The sequence below is a fragment of the Schistosoma haematobium genome, chromosome 2 (assembly GCF_000699445.3).
Source record: "Schistosoma haematobium chromosome 2, whole genome shotgun sequence".
NCBI classification, from domain to species: Eukaryota; Metazoa; Platyhelminthes; class Trematoda; order Strigeidida; family Schistosomatidae; genus Schistosoma; species Schistosoma haematobium.
The window spans coordinates 43,215,348-43,236,628 of NC_067197.1; the positions used below are offsets into that span (position 1 = coordinate 43,215,348).

Genomic DNA, 21,281 nt, shown 5'->3' on the forward strand with positions numbered 1-21,281 from the left:
TTACAATTGAATTCTTCTCTTTTGTTCTTTTTTCTCTATTTTTTTTGCTCACATTTTCTTCTTTCTTTTTTATTATAGAAAAAAAATGCTTTCCAATAGGAAATTTATATTTTTGTTCTTAGATTCATAGTTGTAATTTTATTGAATTCGTTTGTTTCTATGCTAAGGAATGTCGGTCTTTAAATCTTTTTCTTTTCATTGATAAGAAGAAAAAATAAAGAAAAAGAAAATCAATATATATGCATTTATGCATCTTTGGCATGTTGGTATGATGCTATATCTCCCCCCTCTCTTCGTCTCTCTCTCCCTCCCTTCCTCTTTCTCTCTTTCTCTCTCTCTCTGTGTGTTTTTATTGATTTCATGTTGGGGAGGGGGTATTAATATCTATACTTAAAAAAAAACATTTTTTTACTCAGCTGTACAATAATTCAATGAAGTCCTTTACATACTTTTCTTGTAACAACAAATAATGAATTCTTGATTATATTGAATAAGAAAAGTAAATAAACAATAGGAATGTACTTTTCCTTGTTGTTGTTGTTGGGGGTGATGGTGATGGTGGTTAATTCTTTTGTACATTAGAAGATGATTCATTTAAAAGATCTTGATTAGTAGTATAATTAGTTATATTACCTAATTCAGTAATATTAGGTAATATTCTATGGTTAGCAAAATAATGTTGTTGTTGTTGTTGGTTATGATGTAGTTGTTGAGCATCAAGACGTCCCAACCATGATGTAGATGATGATGATGATGTATTACGATTGACATGAAATTGTGATGTTATATTATTATTATTATTATTATTATTATTATTATTACGATTATGAGTATCAAATTGTAGATTAGATGTATAAGATGTATTCATATCATTTCTTCCAATATCCACTGGATCACATTCATTTCGATAGATTGATGACCATGCAGATGAAACAGATCGTAGTGTAGAATTTTGTGAGTTATTATTATTACTATTATTACTGTTTTTATTTAACCAATCTGTATGTTGTGTACTACTTAAATGTTGAGGTAACAATTGTTGTGAATGTTGATGATGATGTTGTGATTGTTGTTGTTGTTGCTGTAAATGGGGATGTTGAAGATGATGATGATGATGAGGAGGATGATGTTGATCCATGCCTGATGTTGTATTTCCATTATTACCATAATATGCTAATTGAGATGCTGCATAATTTGCCGCTGCTACAGCTGCCATCATAGCAGCTGCTGCACTATGAGGATTACCATTTGTAACTGATGATGATGATGTTGATGTTGTAACACGGGGGAAATTACTACTACCACTACTACTACTATTAGTAGTAGTGGTATTATTCATATTATTCATAATTGGTGTACTAGATCCACTTCGTCCAATTGAAAATGGTGGTGGTGAATCTAAACTTGATCCTCCTGTTTGATTTGATCTCATTGTTGATGAATTAAGAAATGATCGTTGTTCATTTATTCTCATAGAATTAATCATATTACCATTATTTGAATAAAACATTGACCATGGTGTATTACTTAAACGTTGCATTATTGTCATAGAATTTGAATGATTCATTTCTGTATTATATTCATTCGTTGTATCATTTACAGCAGCAGCGGCTAATGCTGCTGCAGCTAAACTCGACATATCTGTTGGTAATAATTGTTGATTAACATGATTATTACTATTATTATTCATTGGAATAGATGATGTATTCCGTAAAAACTCCAAGGATTTATCATCATTTCTATTGAGTAATGATGAAGGATTATATTGATTTTGTTCCGATCCATAAATTGGTTCTTGTCTTAATAGGGATCTAGAATAATTATCATTATTATTACTATTACTACTACTACTATTACTATTATTGTGATTATGATTAATAGTAGTATCTCTATATTGTCCAGAAATTTGTCGATTAGCATATAATGATTGTAAATGAAATGATGTATTCTGATCATATTGTGTTGTTGTTGTTGTTGTCGTCATTGTCATCGTTGTCGTCGTCGTCGTTGTCGTCGTCGTTGATGATGACGATGAAGCATTTGTATCAGATCCAAATAATGTTTGTCTTAAACTAATATCTTTATCATTTTGATGAAATTCATTTGTATAATATGGCATCATCATCATATTGGATTGTAAATAGTTTGTTGAAAGATTATGTGATTGATAGTCAACTGGTTGTTGTTGGGATTCAATTAATGAAGGGTTATTATTATTAGTAGTAGTACTACTAGTAGTATTTACTAAACCAGTAATTTGATGCGGTAAATAATTAGTCAATGGATTTATACTTGATGAATATGCATGTGATGAATGAAGACGTGGATTAGATGCATTAAATAATCCATGTAAATGATGTGGATGATGTTCATGTTTATGAATCGGTGGATTAAATTGATTTTGACATGGCATTGATGATGATGATGATGATGATGATGTAATTAATGGATCAAATATATTAGGAATATTACGATTTGAATGAGTTAACGGTACATTTCCAACACTATGAATACTATGATTACGTAATCCAGGCGTTGTATTATTCATATAACCACTTATCATTGTATTCGTCAATGAAGACATAGTCTTTTTTTGTCTTTCTAATGGTTTATGTTTACGTCTTGGCCTATATTTATAATCAGGATATTGTGCCATATGATTAGCTCTTAAACGTTTTGCTTCATCAATAAATGGTTTCTTATCAGTTTCACATAAATTTTTCCACATTGAACCAAGACGTTTACTTATTTCAGAATTATGCATTTTAGGATTTTCTTGTGCCATACGTCTACGTTGACCACGTGACCATACCATAAATGCATTCATTGGACGTTTAACACGATCTTCTTTTCTATGATTATGAGTAGTATTATTATTAGTAGTATTATTATTATTGTTATTATAAGTTGTTGTTGTTGTAGTAGTGACATTTGTTAATGATGATGTTAAATCGGAATCGTTCTAAATACAAAAAATAATAGAATAATAAGTTAATATGAGTAAAGATTATTGAGCTTAGATTGAGATCATTATTAGATCAATATTAGACCGTTTCATCATTGTGTGTAGGACTTCTTAACAGTATTCATTCACGATCCAACTCATGAGATTGGAATTCAGGATGTATAGATGGATGCGTACTGTTGATAAGTATTCTACTACCATTGAAAACATGGAAATATTGTAGATCCGTTTCATCTTTGTGTGTGAGACTTCTCAACAGTATGCATTCACGATCCAACTCGTAAGATTCGAACCCAAGATGTGCACTGTTCACTAGTCCCATACTAGGATGAAACAACCATCCAGTATTTCCAAGTTTTCAATAATGATCCAACAACAATCGATTTATGATCTTGATCAAATATATATATTGGCACAAATCAATTCATCATTCAATAAAACAACAATAGAATGATGATCTGTACTATAAATGAATAAGATATCATTTACTTGTCCTGATTATTATTGATGAATACCTATCAAAAATTGTAATGAAATAATAATTGATACATAAATCATTTCAATTGACCTCAATTAAAGATTGACAAGTAGTTAGTGCTTTTAATAAAGAAAAATAAAAGAAAAAAGAATCGAATCATGAGAAAAGAATACTCGATTGTTTAATAGTGAATGATTGAATAGAGTGTAGTATATATATATATTTTTAAGAGCCCCCAAATGCTGTGCTTCGGCCGAGAGTGGGGAGAGAGCTCTCCCTCTGCAAATGCTCTCACATAACCACGCGTATTTAGTCTCTACCAGGGAAGTCCTACTCACTACCTTCTCGTGGCATTACTGTCGGTTACGAAATCAAGAGGACAAAAAGAGAATTCCCATCGGGTATGGCCCCTAAGAGAACCACCTGTTTCGGTTTGGGCACTTGGTCAGTATCTCAACCCTTACACAAATCGAATGATTTATGTAGTGCATATCTGTTTGGTGCCTCTTTGTACCAATGTTTATGTGTTTAAACAAATAAATAAATAATAACTAAAATATGAGGAGATACCAAATGGATATGTGCCACATAAATACTTCGATTTGTGTGAGGGTTGGAATACTACCCGGATACCCAAATTGAAGCAGGTATTTTTCTTAGAGGACCACACCCTCAGATTTGTACCTAAAGGTCTAATCCACAAGGCAGTGGAGCAATGTAAGAAGATGCAGTCACATGGTAAACGGTGACCAGTGATTGGTTCATACGCCATTTGTTACTTCAGGATACTGGATCCAGCCCATGTACACCATTGGTTTGGAATAAGGGTTTTCCAACTCCCCTAAGTAGATCCTTCATATCTACTAACCTGGTTAGAGTGTCGGGCATTCGTCTTTTGTCCTCTCGATTTCGTAAACAACAGTAATGCCGTAAGAAGGCAGTGAGTAGGACTTGTGTAACAGTGGCTGTATACATGTGACCATATGAGAGCATTTCGAAAGAGAAAGCTATCTCTCTCTCTACTCTCGGCCGTACTAGGGCATTTAGAGTCAATAAGGCATATCTGTGAGTTCTATGCTAATAAGCAAATCAAACTGAAAAGTGATAAACAAGGGAAAGGAATAATAATAGTCACATCTAAACCAATGTGTTTTATTTCGATCTATATTTGTATGTATATAAAGCTTTATGTATGTCATTGTGTATATGTATACATGTACAAATGGAATATGGTTTTCCAGTCAAATTATAAAGCCATATATCTTATCAATTATACAAATAATAATCTAGATTTCCAAGTGTTTCATAATTTATTTCCTAATTAGCCTAATTCATTGAGAAGTGCTTCAATTCACATAGATATACACTACTTATTTCACTACTACTAGTAGTAGTATTAGTAGTATTAGTAGTAGTAACAGTAGTTAGATCAATGTAATCGGATATTGTTAACCATAATCTGAAAGTTAGTAACTAGGTTTTCTTCATTTAGTTACTCTTTACCATGTACATACACACATACATACAAACACTTTATCTTATTTATTTTTTTGGTTTGTCTTGATAGATGTGGGTTTTCAACGTCGAAATTGAACTAGTCCTAGTAGAATGCGGGTAATCGACTAAATGATTGACTGACTAATGTAAATTTACTAACTGATAGAATAACTGATGAATAGATTGAAAGACCTATGACCTATTCATCATATATACAGAATCCTATTAGACTATAAGTATGATAAATTGTGTCAACTTATAGTATAGCACATATATATGTGTATATCTGTTATACAGCATAGTTATTTTCATGAGTATATCTATTCAACTTATTCATTTATTCATTCACTTGCTTTCACTTAACCAAAATATGTATACATATATATCTAAGCTTATAGGTCATGTCTATTGTAACTACCACATCTGATCTTCTTTCTTCATGTTATGATTAGTAATAAATAGTAACAGTAAATTTTAAGTACAATAAGGTCAATATAAAAGTGTAAATCAATGTATATGAAATTATCAGTATGAAGTTGTGAAGATTGATGTTAGACTAACCATTGAAAACCTGAAACCATTGGATAATCGTTTTGTCCTAGTGTAAGACTCTTCAGCAGTGAGAATCCATGATTTTGCTCATGGGTTTCGAACCCGGAGCTCTCGTTTTTACGTACCGAAGCTTAACCTCTAGATCACTGAGCAGGTATCGAAGTTGTCATATTCCGATGAGAATTAGGAATGATAACTTTTGAGAACTATTTATGAACCAGTATAAGGTTATGGAGATTGTTCAGTCTTGATTGAGATTATAAATCAAACATTGAAAACCTAGAAGCACTAGACGACCATTTCGTCCTAGCATAGGATATCTGGACAGTACACACGTATGACCTCGTACGCGGGACTCGAGCCCAGGACCTTTGTTTTTGCACACCAACTCTTAACGTCTTGACCACTGAGTCAATATACAACAGTATTAATGCCTGACTACAATCGATCTATGATCATTCTCAACCTTTCATTCATTGTCTGAGATGGATAATTGTCTCCACCCGACATGTGTTAGATTCTACCGATGGATGCATACCGCTGAGGAGTCCCATACTAGGACGTAACAGTCATCCAGTACTTTCAGGTTTCAATCTTGATCTTGTTTAGATTAGCTCATGAATATCCACTATTACACATTACTATTAATTAGTTAATATTAGTTTGTAGTTACAATTATCATTATTGTTATTCATTTAATGATTAGTTAGTTCTTTTTAATCAATATACCAGTCAGATTGAAGATATTACTGAATTCTCTTTCTGAAGTTTTCCATTGTATAGTTACAACGACAACAACAAAAACAAGAAGAAATCTAAATAAACTTAGACAAACGACCTAATTATCCACTGAAACTTTAATGTTACTTTCATTAATCATACTGTTATTCTTTTGTAAAGTATTTCATAAAACAAGCAAAAGAGAGTATTGTTTTTGAAACATGTGATTATTTTATAAGTAATAATGGATAGTGATTAACAGTGGAATCTAGAACAAAGCGCATTTCGTCCTATTCGTGACTCGTCAGCTGAATGTACTTGAATCTTAGAGTTGAGGTTGATTCTGGGATAACGCGATGGCGTTTAAAGCGAACAGTACTAGGTTCGAGTCCCAGAGTGAACATGAATTCTCAGATGCAAATATATTCATCTGACGAGACCTGAATAGGGCGAAACACTCGTCCTGGATTCAGCTGTTAGCAACTATCCATCTTTGTTTATAATACTTATGAATTAAGGCAATATCGAGGCAATCCGCATAGTATGTATATATGTCAATAAGAGACTGATCAACTGTTATCCTAACACATCAATGGGAAGATTCAAGCAAATAACACTAAGTGAATTTACAATTCTTTATAAAAAAATTCAAAAAATTATCTTATAGTTGGATCCATGAGTTAATTGAAGCTAAACCACTATGGAAAACCTGGAAGCACTGGATGGCTGTTTTACCCTAATTTAGGACTCCTTCTCAGTGCGCAAATATGAACCTGAACGCAAGATTCGAACTCAAGACTAACGATATCGTGCTCGAACGCTTAACGTCTTGACCAGTGAAATGGCATCTAACAGTATCAATATCTAACTGATAGGTCCTGGGTTTGGATCTTGTGAAGTGGGATCATGCATGCGCACTGTTAAGGAGTCGCATATTAGAACGGAACAACCATTCAGTGCTTCCAAGTTTTCCATGATGTTGATCTAGCTTCAATGAACTCATGAATTCAACTATGAACACAGTAAAATCTCTACAAAACCCCCTTCTGATAAAAAAAAGAATAAATTTTTCAAAGAAGAAAATATTTTTCTCTTTTTCTTTCCTTCAAGTTTGAATATTAAATCAATGAAAGAAAGAAAAAAGTAGAAAAGAATAATTTATTATGATAATTTAATTTAGATTCCATGTAAATATTTAATTGAACATATTCAGATTTTCTAATTAAGTGGGGTGGTGGAGATGGAGGGGGTTGTGGTGGTGGTTGTGGTGATGAGGTTGTTGGTTAGGTTTAGAGGGGTCATTAACAAGTTCACCATTCGTTATTCTTATTCTCTTCCCTTATCAACTACAAAAAAAAATAATTATAATAAAATCTTATCTAATATTATTGAATTAGATATATTCCAAATGAACTAACTAACTAACTAACTAAGTAGGTATATAGGTAGGTAGGTAGGTAAGTAAGTAAGTAGGTGGGTCGGTACGTAGGTAAGTAAGCAAGCAAGCAAGTAAGTAAGTATGTAGGTAGGTAGCTAGGTAGCTAGGTGGGTGGGTAGGTTGGTAGGTAGGTAAGTAACCAAATTAATAGTCATAATCATAATCATCATTAAGAATAAAAGGAAAGGAAAGTAAAGTGAAAACTGAAATTAAACCAATAGATTAATTAATAAGAAGCATATCAACAATATCATTCTATTGATTAAGTTTAACTTTCGAGGTGAATAAATTCAGTCATACCACATTGAAAAATTTATAACTCCGCATGTAGCTCTTCTAGAGTTACTGCCGGTCCTAAGCTCGGGTAAAGGAGGAGGGTTGGGCATGAGGTTAGCGACCCCTGGGAGTTAGAAAGTATATTGAAAAAATCATTGGAAAAAATAGAAAAAAAAAATTTTCTTAATAAAATTTACGTACATAGTAATTGTTATTTATTCAGTTTATGATAATCCCTGGTTATGTATATCAAAAATGATTATTAAATGAACTACTGTAATGTATACTACTAATATCGATAGATATAAGTAGTAGTATGTATCATCAATTTAAAGTGAAGTATTTGACGGTAGAAGGTTAATGAGATCGAAGAGATGAGAATGAGAACAGAGAATGATTGGTGTGAAAATGAAAGGGACGATTCATTGACACTTTACAAATAAAGAATTTACTGTATGATTCTCAAATTATACTAAGAGATTCTGTATTGCTGTGTTCAAATACCTTTGATTGTCCTCACTTGTTTGTTCTCGTTTACTACAATATTAACAAATGTATAATTATCAGAAGGGTTTGTGGAGATTTAAGAAATTCCACAGATTGAAATCATGCGTCATTTGAAGCTGGACCACCATGGAAAACCTAGAGACACTAGACGGACGTTTCGTCCTAGTATGGGACTCCTCAGCAGTGCGCGTCCACGATCGTGCACCCCGCGAGACTCGAACCCAGGACCTATCAGTATCTGCTCAGAGGTCTAGTTGGTTAAGCACCTGGCGCGAGACTGATAGGTCTGTGGTTGGAATCCCGCGGAGTGCGGGATCGTGGATGCGCACTGCTGAGGAGTTCCATCCTAGGACGGGACGGCCTTCCACAATTTCCATGGTGGTCTAGCTTCAATTGATTCATGATTTCAATCTGTGAAATTGTATAATTCACAAATGTGAATTAACTTTATCAAGGTACAAGTGAATCAGTCTTATTATTGTTACTGTATTGGATTCACTCGTTTGATTCATTCTCTAAATGAAAGATTATACTTGATTAGGATTATAGTTGACTAGTTATAATTCTAAAATATGATTGTGAATAGTAGATATTTGAGCAGTAACAACAACATAGTACGATTTGATTAGCTCTCATAGAGAAATTATGATTTACTTTAGTAAAAGAATAGGTTACTAAGTTTAGTTTCTGAATGAATATTAATGAACAGCAATAAGTATAAAATTGAGAACATATAGTGTGATGTGTGCTACTGATGTCGATAGATATAAGTAATATGGATCATCGATCGAAAGTGAAATACCTGGTAGCAGAAGGTTGAGAAGATCTAAGAGAAGAGAACGAGATTAGAGAATGTTTGCTGTGGAAGCGAAGGAACAATGAAGTCTAAGACGATCGAGTGACATCTTACAAATAAAATATTTACTATATGGTTCTCAGATTATTGTAATCATTTTCCATTGTACATTGAATATATTATACACAAGTATATTATCATTATTAACCTCAGTAGCAGTAGGTCTCAACATACACAAACGGAAAAGCGAGATTCTTCGATACAACACAACATGCACCAATCGAATCAAAAGTGAAGGAGAAGCTTTGGAAGATGAAAAAGTCTTTACATATCTGAGCAGCATTAATGATGAACACGATGGATCTGATACTGGTGTGAAGGTGAGGATCGGCGAAGCAAGAGCAGCATATCTATAATTGAAGAACATCTGGAATTCAAAACAACTGTCTGTCAACTAACACCAAAGTCACAATTTTCAATACAAATGTCAAAACAGTTCTACTGTATGAGGTGGAAACTTGGAGAACTACGAAAGCCATCATCCAGAATATACAGGTGTTTATTAACAGTTGTTTACGCATAATACTTCGAATCCGCTGACCAGACACTATCAACAACCACCTACTATGGAATAGAACAAACCAGATTCCAGTGTCGGAATAAATGAGGAAGAAGTACTGTGAGTGGATAGGACACACATTGAGATCAGTAAACCAACTGCATCACAAGGCAAGCCCTCACATGGAGTTCCAAAGGCGAAAGGAGAAGAGGAAGACCAAAGAACACATTACTCTGAGAAATGGAGACAAACATGAGAAGAATGAACAACAATTGGATAGGAGTGGAAAGGAAGGTGGAGGACAGAGTGGGTTTGAGAATGGTGGTTGGCGGCCTCTGCTCCACTGGGAATAACAGGCGTAAATAAGTATTATTATTGAAATGTTATTTACATTGTCGTATTTATTGAAGAGTTTAAATCAGTAATCTGATCTCATGATTACTTCATTTATGAATAATCATCTCAAGCTGATTGTTATTTCAATAATGATTAAGTTCATTGTTCTAATGTGTAGTATCTTATAGATATGCATCTACAACTTGATCACCGTTTTTCAATCAATGATCTTCAACATTTACTCTGATTATTTAACTTCGAATAAAATAATCTCTTTGCATATATACAATATAATTCTAATAGGGGGGTGGGGTGGAAGTGGGGTGGGGTGCTAAATATCTTCAGTGCACTTAGTATCCAAATATAAAACAATTAACCTATTAACTTATAAAAATTTTTGGTTTCCTTTTTATCAAAAAGAAAAACCATAAACAAAACCAAGTTTACGTGTTAGAGCCCCTCTCTCTCTCCCTCTCTCTCTCTCGTTGTATCCCTCTATTGATAAATATAATAAACCATGTCAATAATTAAACTATAGGTGTATTCAGTATACATTGAAATTTATTTATCTCAGTAGATATCACATATAGAGACAGATGGGAGAAGGTTAAACGAATCGGGGAAAAATGATGACCTCTAAAATCAAAAAAAATTTAAAAAAAAGAAAAAAAATACCAACTAGAGTGTGGAACACAGAACGAGAGAGAGAGAGTGTGTGTGAGAGAGAGAGTGAGATAAAAAGAGTAATGTTATACTGGTGCCTAAAATTTACCCGCATATAAACATGTCGTAAACTCTACACACATACACACATACACACACACACACACACACGCATACATACATGCACACAGTTGTCATGACAATGAAACTGTTTGGAAAAAAAATACTTTTTTTCTTTTGTTACCTTTTTTCTTATTCAAAATAACTTTAAATTATGATTTATTTTAAATAATTACTGATTTTATACTCATGTTTTCTTCTTTTCTTTTTCATATAAGGAAAAAAGAAACTGGATTGTTACTAACATTATTTTGATTATGTGAAGGGTTTTTCGTGAAGATTTTAGAAATTTCATTCAATGAAATCATGAGTTAATTGGAGCTAGATAACCATGGAAAACTTAAAAGCATGGGACTCCTCAGCAGTGCGCATCGACGATTCCGCCCCCCGCGAGATTCGAACCAAGGACCTAGAAGCCGCACTCACGATCCCTTAACCATTAGATCATTGAATTGGCCGACATCCAAAGGTGTTAATATCATACTAGGACGAAACGTGCTTCCAGTGCTTTCAAGTTTTCTATCGTGGTCTAGCTTCAATTGACTCATGATTTCAACTAGTGGAACTAACATTATTTGTATATAAACTTTGATTATTTACCAATAGTGGGATGAAATAAGTGTTCAATACTTTCAAGTTATCCATCATGGTCTAGAATAGATTGACTCATGAATTCAACTAATAAAACTACTACAATCTTCATAAAACTCATTCTGATCATAATCATTATGTACTCACTAATGACTGGATTTAGGATGATTTCCTGGAGTTCTTATAAGGAGCCATGATCAGTAGAGTCTAATCCATGTCTCGTAGAGAAAGGTATCTACCTCAGACAATGGATGAATGGTCGAGTAACCATTCATGGGTCGATTGAAGTTAGACATTAACACCGTTGAATGCCGGTTCAGTGGTCTAGAGGTTAAGGATTCACGTTCGAGACCGAAAGGTTTCGGGTTCGAGTCCAGCACGCGGGATTGCAGATCTGCACTGCTGAGGAGTCCCATACTAGGATGACATGGCCGTTCATTACTTCCAGGTTTTCGATGGTGGTCTAGCTTCATCATCATCATCCAAAGCATCATCCAAAGCATCATCTTAATCACCATCATCTAAAGCATCATTATCATCATCTAAGATACAAGATAATTTAAAATTCCCTATCAATACTTATTCCTTAATGGTATGAAATTCAATTGATCAGTCTGTTATTGACATATATGCATCCTGTGAGGATTATTTCGATATTGTTTTAATTCGCACAAGCATCATAAACAAAAAATGGATAGTGACTAGTAGTGGAATCCAGGACGTGAGTTTCGTCCTATTTAGGACTTGTCAGTTAGATGTACCTGTATCTCAGAGTTAATGTTCACTTCAGGACTCGAACTCAGTATAGTTTGCTTCATTAATTATATTCTTCATTATATCTCACCATCCTTGACATTTTCTAATTTCATATTATCATACTAATAAGAATTGTATTGGCAAAGTAATTAGCAGTTAGTTACATTATTTATGCCTTGATGAGTTGACTGATTCATTTGCAACATAATTGTATTTTTTTTTCTTTTCTTGCTATTCAGAATTGCTGGATTGTTATCATATACTGAATTTATTGTACATCTACAATTGATTAATCACTGGGTGCTGATGAACATCATGTATATCAAGTCCCTCTTAGTGTAGATTGAATCCTATCGACCATGTTGCAATGTAGCCATTAGTTTAGGTGACTGGACATTGCGTGTACTATGTTGAGAAAAGATGATGGTTGGAGGTGCCCCCTTTCCAGCCAAACAAGTTGGTCAAGCCTGGTAGGCCCTTCAGGAGAGAAACAGACCACATTGAAGCATGGCACAACTACAGGGACTAGAATAGCTGTTTTTTTGCAAGCGGTTGCCCTGTAGGGAACAACCCCGTACATTCCATGCATCACTTTTGTGATATTTTTTGTTGTTTTTCGATCCAGCGGTAATTGTGCTGTGATTCTTCGTGGGTTTCGTCAAGTGAGTGATTATCCCGATCTCTACCGCCCGGGTTACTGCTCACGTTAGTGTTCATGGGACTAAGTTCCACTATCCAGGAGGCACGATAAGGACGTGTGAGTTGGGTTTAGAAGGTAGTCAACAAGAAACCCTGGACCTAGGTTTCGTAATATTTAGCACTCATCAGCACGTTGTACCTGTAATCTTGACGAAACTGATTCTCCCAACTTCACAGTCAGAAACGTTACCATTAAGCTATCCAAGATACGACTGACCACATACATCCTAGATTCCACATCTAGTAACATGTCGAACAGACTAAACTGTATGATTAAAAATTACATAAATGAAATCCAATAAAGATGTATATTTATCAGTAGTAACTAATGATACCCCCAAATGCCCTGGTACGGCCGAGAGTGAGGAGAGTCAACACGCCCTCTTCAAATACTTTCACATGGCCACGTGTATGCAACCACTGCCAGGGAAGTCCTACTCATTGCTTCCTAACAGCATTATTGTTGTTTACGAAATTCAGACGATGAAGAGCGAATGTCTGAGTCGGTGGATACGGAGAGTCCACTAGGGGAGTTGGTAAACTCACATTTCAAACTAATGGTGAAAATGGCCTCTAGGATCCTAAGGGAACAAATAGTCTATAAACCAGTTATTGGTCACCGGTTACCATGGGACTACATCACCTGACATTCCTCCACTCCCTTGTGGATTAAATCTTTAGGTCCAATTCTGAGGGTACGATCCCCTAAGGTAACTGGAGAGTATCCTAGCCCTCACACTAATCGAATAAATAAAATAAACTAATCATTTATAGTTTTTAATTACTATTCTCATACTCACTAAACAATATAACAGTTATCTAAACTTAATACATTAATGGATAATACTATGAAAGATATCAAGTTAAGATTCAACACTGGCATATAATCATTCCATTCAACTGACATACCATGTAGATATATACATATACTGATTAGTCATAAATTATTAGTCAGTTCATCATTATTAATGAGTCAATTAATTCAATACTACTTATTTACTTATCTAATCATATAATCATTAATATACTACTGATTTAATATTACTGATAATCATTATTAAAAATAAAAGTAGTAGTAGTAGTAGTAGTAGTATAAATGGTACATTTTTTAAAATTAAAATAAAAAGATTATATTAAAATGTGTTTCATGATACAATGAAATGGAACATATAAGAGTCACGTGTCCTGGTTGTTCCCCCCCTCCCCCTTTCACCCATCGCCCTACCCCCCTCACTTATATACAAGAATCCATTATTATACCCCATCATAAACAACGACAACAACAACAGCACAGATATGTAATTATGGTAAATCTATTTTAGGTAAATCAAATATACATTTATGTATATTCAAATAATGATGAGTACAAATTCATTTTATATGTGATATACTACTGATATCATTATTATTATTACTATTATTAGCTTACTAATCGTTAATAATGATAATATTAATGAACGAATATAACTAATAAAATCAATCAATTAGAGACTATAATTCTATGAATGATCCTTTCAATGACAGTGAAACTCACCTTGAGAATGTCTAACTATGTATTATGGCTAGAAAATAATGGTTATAAACTAATGTGTGAAGAATTAGAATTAGAATTTATACAGTTGAGAACATGAGTCAATTGAAGCTAGATCATTATGGAAAACCTGGAAGTACTGGACGGTCGTTTCGCCCTATTGTGGGACTCCTTAGCAGTGCGCATCCACGAGATTCGAACCCAGGACCTATCAGTCTTCCGCCAGGAGCTTAACCAACTAGACCACTGAGTTGACCGGCATCCAACGGTGTTAATGTCTAGGGGGGTCGTGGATGCGCACTGCTAAGGAGTCCCACAATAGGACGAAACGGCCATTAATTGCTTCTAGGTTTTCCATGGCGGTCCAGCTTCAATTGACTCATGATCACAACTATTCAAATTACTACAATTTCCACAAAACATCTGTATTCAGTGATAAATCTACAATGAATATTGAATTATTTTCATTACTAAACTAATCATTTCTTATCCATTAGGATTGCTTGAAATACCAAGCACACAATACAATCTGTAAATGTTTTGTTTAAACATTGGTACAAAAAGGTACCAAATAGATATGCACCACATAAATCATTCGATTTATGTGTGGTCTGGGATACTGACCGGGTGCTCAAATCGCAGCAGGTGGTTTTCTAAGGAGACCTTACCGTCAGCCTTGGAACCAAAGGTTTAGTCCACAAGGCAGTGGAGCAACATCAGATGTAGTCTCATGATAGCCGGTGACCAACAGTTGGTTCATAGGGGATTTGTTCCCTCAGGATCCTGGAGCCCATGATCACCATTGGTTTGGGATGATGGTTTTACAACTCCCTTAGGTGAACCCCCAGTATTCACCAACCCAGTTAAAACACCGGATATTCTTTTTTGTCCTCTCAATTTCGTAAACAACACCCTCGCCACGAGAGGGTAGTGAGTAGGACTTCCCTGTTAGTGGCTTTATATGCGTGGTCACTTGAGAGCAATTGGAGAGGGAGAGCTAACTCTCCCCACCCTCAGCCGTACCATGGCATTTTGCTCATCTTTCAACGATGAAATCAACGTTCAAAGAATAATTATTGAATACTTAGTGAACATATTAAAAGTAAGTGGTATAATTAATCAATGAACAAAGAAACCTCACATATTCCAGTCATTGAATACGTTTACATAATGATTAGATTCGTGTATATATGCTTGTGTATGTGATTAAAAGCATTTGGAATTTTCTATGAAACAGTGTATTTGTAAGATTGAGATAAGTACAAACAATTTACATTTTAATAGTTGAATTCATGAGTCAATCTAATCTAGACTATCATTGAAATCCCAGTATGGGATTCTTTAGCAGTACGCAAGATTATTGATCTATTGAAGTTAGACATTAACACTTTTGGATGTCGGTTCAATGGTCTAGAGGTAAAGCGTTCGAAGGTCCTGGTTTCAAGTTCCGTGTATGAGGTCGTGAGTGTGCTCTGCTGAGGAATCCCATACCGGGACGAAATGGTCGTCCAGTACTTCCAGGTTTTTAATGGTACATTAACATTCATCCATCTGTGATATCAATCTAATTATTTGAAGACTGTTATAAATTGTTGACTTAAGTTGATTCAAGCTAGACCACCATTGAGAATCTAGAAGTATTGGACAGTCATTTCGTGTTAGTATAGGATTCCTCAACACTGAGCATCTACGATCTCGCTCTCAGGATTCAAACCAAAGACCTTCGGTTTCGAGCGCGAACGCTTAAACCATAGAGCACTGAGCCGACATTCAACGATATTAATATCTAACTTCAACCAATCCACATGTCTAACTTAAATCAACTCATGAATCTAACATAATCTAATCGACTACAACTTATCAAATGATTACATAATCAGCCTCTCTTACTCTCTCTCTCTCTCTCTATCAGCCTACTCATTACAAAATATCTAGCTATTCATACAAATCAAAGTTGCAAATGTCAGTATAGTCAATACAACTGATGAAGATGATGATGATGATAATCATATTAATATTGAATGTGAAAAACTGAAACAAAACACAATGTCGGTAAATTGACATTCGATATTATGTAATATTCATTATTTTGTTCTCTCTTCTTTCCTTTTTTTCCCTAAAACATTAGTGTATTCTATTTGATTTGTTAAAAAAGGTGAGAATATAAAGAGAGAAGTAAAATATGGAGGATGGTTAACTTGTGAAAATGTTCTCGTTATTATTACCGTTAGTGACATCGTTGTTGTTGTTGTTATTATTATTATTATTATTGATGATGATGATGATAACGATGGTGATGATGATGATGGTTCGGAGAGGTGGGATAATCCTAATCAATGATATCATAATGTGAATGTTGACAATCAGACTATGTGTTAAAATAGCAAGTATAATGAGCTGATGACTATTGTCTCTAATCTCCCCCCTCTCTCTCTCTCTCACACACACACACACTCACACTCGCCCCATTAATCTATTTGTCTCCTACATATTTCACTGAGATAAGAACAATGTAGACATCAAAGAATGGATCCATGACTATATTATGGCATCACAAAAATTAATGCATAATAATAATAATAATGAGAAATTGTTATGTGTTATCCTTAATAGATCATAAATGTAATATTCAAGTACCATAATATCTAACGTTGAGTTTAATAGATACTGGAAGTAGATTTCATCATAAAGACTGATGATATATTCTGATAAAATAAAAAATCCAAGAATAATAAGTAATCAAACTCCTCGTGGAGTCCCTCTTGGGATTTTGCTGGTCCCAGGTCCCGGATAAAGGAGAAGGGTTGAGCATGGGGTTAGCGATCCTATCCTGTAGAAAACTAACTCGCTAAACGAAAACGCTAGTACCCATTTGCGTCACGAGGCCAACCCTCACTTGATATCCTCAAGGCCAAAAGGAGAAAAGGAAAATCGAAGAACATATTACGCCGAGAAATGAAGACATGAGAAGAATGAACAACAATTGGATAGAAGTGGAAAGGAAGGTGGAGGACAGAGTGGTTTTGAGAATGCTGGTCGGCAGTCTATTCTCCATTGGGAGTAATAAGCGTAAGTAAGCAAGTAAGTAAATAAGTAAGTAAGTAAGTAAGTAAGTAAGTAAGTAAGTAATGGGAAAAGGTTTTGTGGAGATTGCAGTTATTTAGTAGTTGAATTCATGAGTCACTTCAAGCTACACTACTATGGGAAACCTAGAAGCACTGGACAGTCGTTTAATTCTAGTATGGAACTCATCAACAATGAGCATCCACAATCCCACTCATGGGATTCGAACCCAGAACTTATCGGTCTTGTGCTCATGAACAATAAATATTGGTACAGAGGGGTACTGAATACATATACACCATAAAAATCATGTGATTTGTTTGTAAGCCCATAAAGTAATCTAATAGATGAAATATTCTGATATCTAAACAAAAGATAAGTGTTGAGATGATGGAGAAGATTTGTAGGTCAGGTTGATGATTTTGATCAGTCGTGGAGTTTTCATCGTTCTTCTGAACGACATCATCATCACAAACTTCTACATGAAGTTCAGAGAACAATACTTCTCAAAAAGGTAAGTGTTTAAGTATCAATGTTCATAGTGTATCACAATTATATCATAGAATATATGTAAATACATCGTACGAGCTTATAAATGATTGATTACTGAATAGTGAATAAATTCTATCGATAAAATTAGTTTAAATCACTTGATATCATGTAAGTTATGTTAAAATCTAACATGATGGTTGAAAGTTGGCGATAGGAAATCCTTGACATTGGTTTCGTGCTATCTGATATTCATTAGTTCAATGATAGTTAATCAATCAGTCACAGAGCTACAATGTAGGACCAGGCATACATATATACATCGGTTCAAGTCTCTATGTCTCATTAACACAACAAGATGAATACCAAATTCATAAAAGCATTTGACTCATTGGTGGTAATATATAAAAGTAAAGATTGTGTATAAAGAAAGAATTAGATCGTAGAAATAAAGATATGAAGCGATATTAATGTCATAGTTTAAAGAAAGACAAGGGAGTGTATACACCCACGCCACTCTGATCGATTCTCAACCATGTCACCTACAATCTCTAATCATTAGTTATGATAATTGATAGTCAGTAATAATGTAACTGAAATCTTCATATAACTTCACAGTTAATGAGATACAAGTTTTTAACGATATGTCAAATGATGATCAAGAACCTAACACATTGTTGATCGATACTGATTACCCTAATGGTCCATTGTGTACTAATGAGATTTTGAAGAAATTTGGTGAAAATATTTCAGAAGAATAAACATTCTGATGATCTCAGATCAAGTGTTATTGATCATTACCACTATTTCTTAGGGGGCAGGGGATAAAGTCAGAATCTAAACTTCGAGTTCTGAAAAAAGGGAGGTGTTATATCCTGACTGGGAAGAATTGGAGAAGATTGCCCAAGACAGGATTGGTTAGAGAGTGCTGGTGGGTGACCTATTCTCCTCCACGAGGAGTAACAGGTGTAAGTAATTAACTAAGTTATATCCTGACAAGAATTATGAATGGCAACTTTTGAGAACTATTTATGTACTGATATGATACATATATTTTTATTAAATAATTAGTAAGTACCTAAACTATGCACATTCATATTCCTCTTATTCTGAACTTTATTTTGACTTATAGACTATTATTATACGATTTACTATTCTTGAGTTATGCCCAGTCTATTAATTACAGTCTTCCACATTCACAGCCACTTTTGGCTAGACCTTGTACAAATGTTGTTTTCTATTTTATGGTATGATGTAGTCTGTTTGGTTGGTGTATATAAACCCACTATGTTTGAAATACATGATTCATATTGCGGAGGCTGAGATTGGTGTTCAGGACTCTAACAGGCAGGGTTAGGCGGGAAGCAGGACCGATAAAGACTCGAGACTACTCGTACGTCTTTATGCGTCATTGTTCCGGTTGATGAATCACTGTTGTCTAAATTGTTGGTATCATTATGTTATATATCGACTGGGGCATCAGGCCATACGCTGTAACAAATTTGTTATAACTCTTAATGGAAGTCAGAAAAAAAACTTTTCAGTATTTCTAATAATACTACTATGAATTCTTTTTAATACGTTCTTAACACTTTATATAGTAGTATCAATTATTATATGCACAAAAAGATCGTATTAAAAGTGAACACTACGTATTTAGACTGCAAACAAACAGAGTTTTCATAAGTAAAGATGGATAGTGGCTAGTAGTGGAATCCAGTTTGATGCGTGTTTCGTCCTATTTGGGACTCGTCAGCTTGAAATACCTACATCTCAAAGTTGATGTTCACTCTAGGACTCGAACCCAGTACCGTATGCGCAGTATGCATATATATTAATAAGGGACGGTTTGATGGTGGAGCTTTCATCCTTATTCTGAACAACATCATCAACATAAAGTTTAGATTTCTAGCCGAAGGCTCAATGACCAAACTATCCAGCTTACAGAATGAAACTCTGCCAAAAAGTAATTCTTTTTAAGTAATACTATAGACTAATAATAATGATATTAATAGAAACAAGTATAGTTAGACATTAATTTTTATCCCTTAAGTCGGTGTCCAACGGTGTTAATATATAACTTCAACCAATCTAGAAAATTGAGCCACCGTCCACCATTGTCTTCAGTGAGTTACTACTTCACAAAAGACATAGTTGAACTCCACTGGTAACGGCTTCTCACTAGAACTCCAGGAAATACCTCTTGAATCCAGTCACTAGTGAGCAAATGATAATTATTACTTAAAAGACTGTTTAGTGTAGATTGTAGTAATTTAATAGTTGAATTCATGAGTCGATTAAAACTAGACTATCATGGATCCCGTAAGCGCGATCTTAGATGCGCGCAGTAGAGGAGTCCCACACTAGGACAAAACGGTCGTCCAGCACTTTCAGGTTATCCATGGTAGTTTAGCTTTAATTGACTGATGAATTCAACTATTAAATTACTACAGTATCTACAAAACCACCTTCCTGATAACAAACAGTATCAGAAAACGTCAAATAAGCACCAAACTTTCCAGATTGTCACACTTTATGTCCACAAGCTGATAGGGAATATTAACAGGCTTATATAATAATAAAGAGTAAAGATCAAGGATGAACCGTTTAAAGTAACTTTAAGCTAGTTGTAATCTCTATTGTAAATAATTTACATTTATGGATCTTGGTTATTGAATGTGTCCCTACTAAAGGAGTGTACACATCCCGATAAAGTAGATCTCAACTGAATCACTACTGAGAACTGGGAAACAGTAGAAGTTGTATAGAAGCTCACAAACATTTGTATTCAGGATTTTGATGCCAATGACTGAATCACTATGCACCTAAAACATCGTAGGCAATAAAAGTTAGTCAAGTGATATCGTTCATTGAATGAAGTTAGATATGAACACCATTAGACCCCGATTTATTATTTATTTATTTATTTGAACACATAAATATTGGTGCAAAGGGGCACCGAATACATATGCACCACTCAAGTCCCTTGATATGTTTATGTGGGCTGTGATAATACCCGGGTGCCTAAACCGTACCCGGTGGTTTTCTTAGGGGATCATATCCCGAGCTTTCACCCTAGAGGTTTGATCCACAAGGCAGTGGGGCAACGTAAGGAGATGCAGTCCTATAGTAGCCAGTGATCAATAGTATGTTCATGTGTCATTTATCCCATCGGGATCATGGAGTCTATATGCACTATTGGTTCCATATCCACCAACTCGGTTAAAGCACCGGGAATTCTGTTT

General features: G+C 34.5%; 1 protein-coding gene across 1 annotated transcript in view; it reads right to left on the reverse strand.

Moving 5' to 3' along the window:
- Positions 1 to 562: 562 nt before the first annotated feature.
- Positions 563 to 21,281, reverse strand: part of MS3_00010844 (uncharacterized protein) — a gene marked incomplete at both ends in the record, with an annotated part of 31,592 nt that continues 10,873 nt past the window's right edge. The window contains one exon of the mRNA XM_051219249.1: positions 563 to 2,962. Within this exon, the coding sequence (XP_051068492.1) occupies positions 563 to 2,962 (2,400 nt within the window). The remainder of the gene's footprint in view (positions 2,963 to 21,281) is intronic.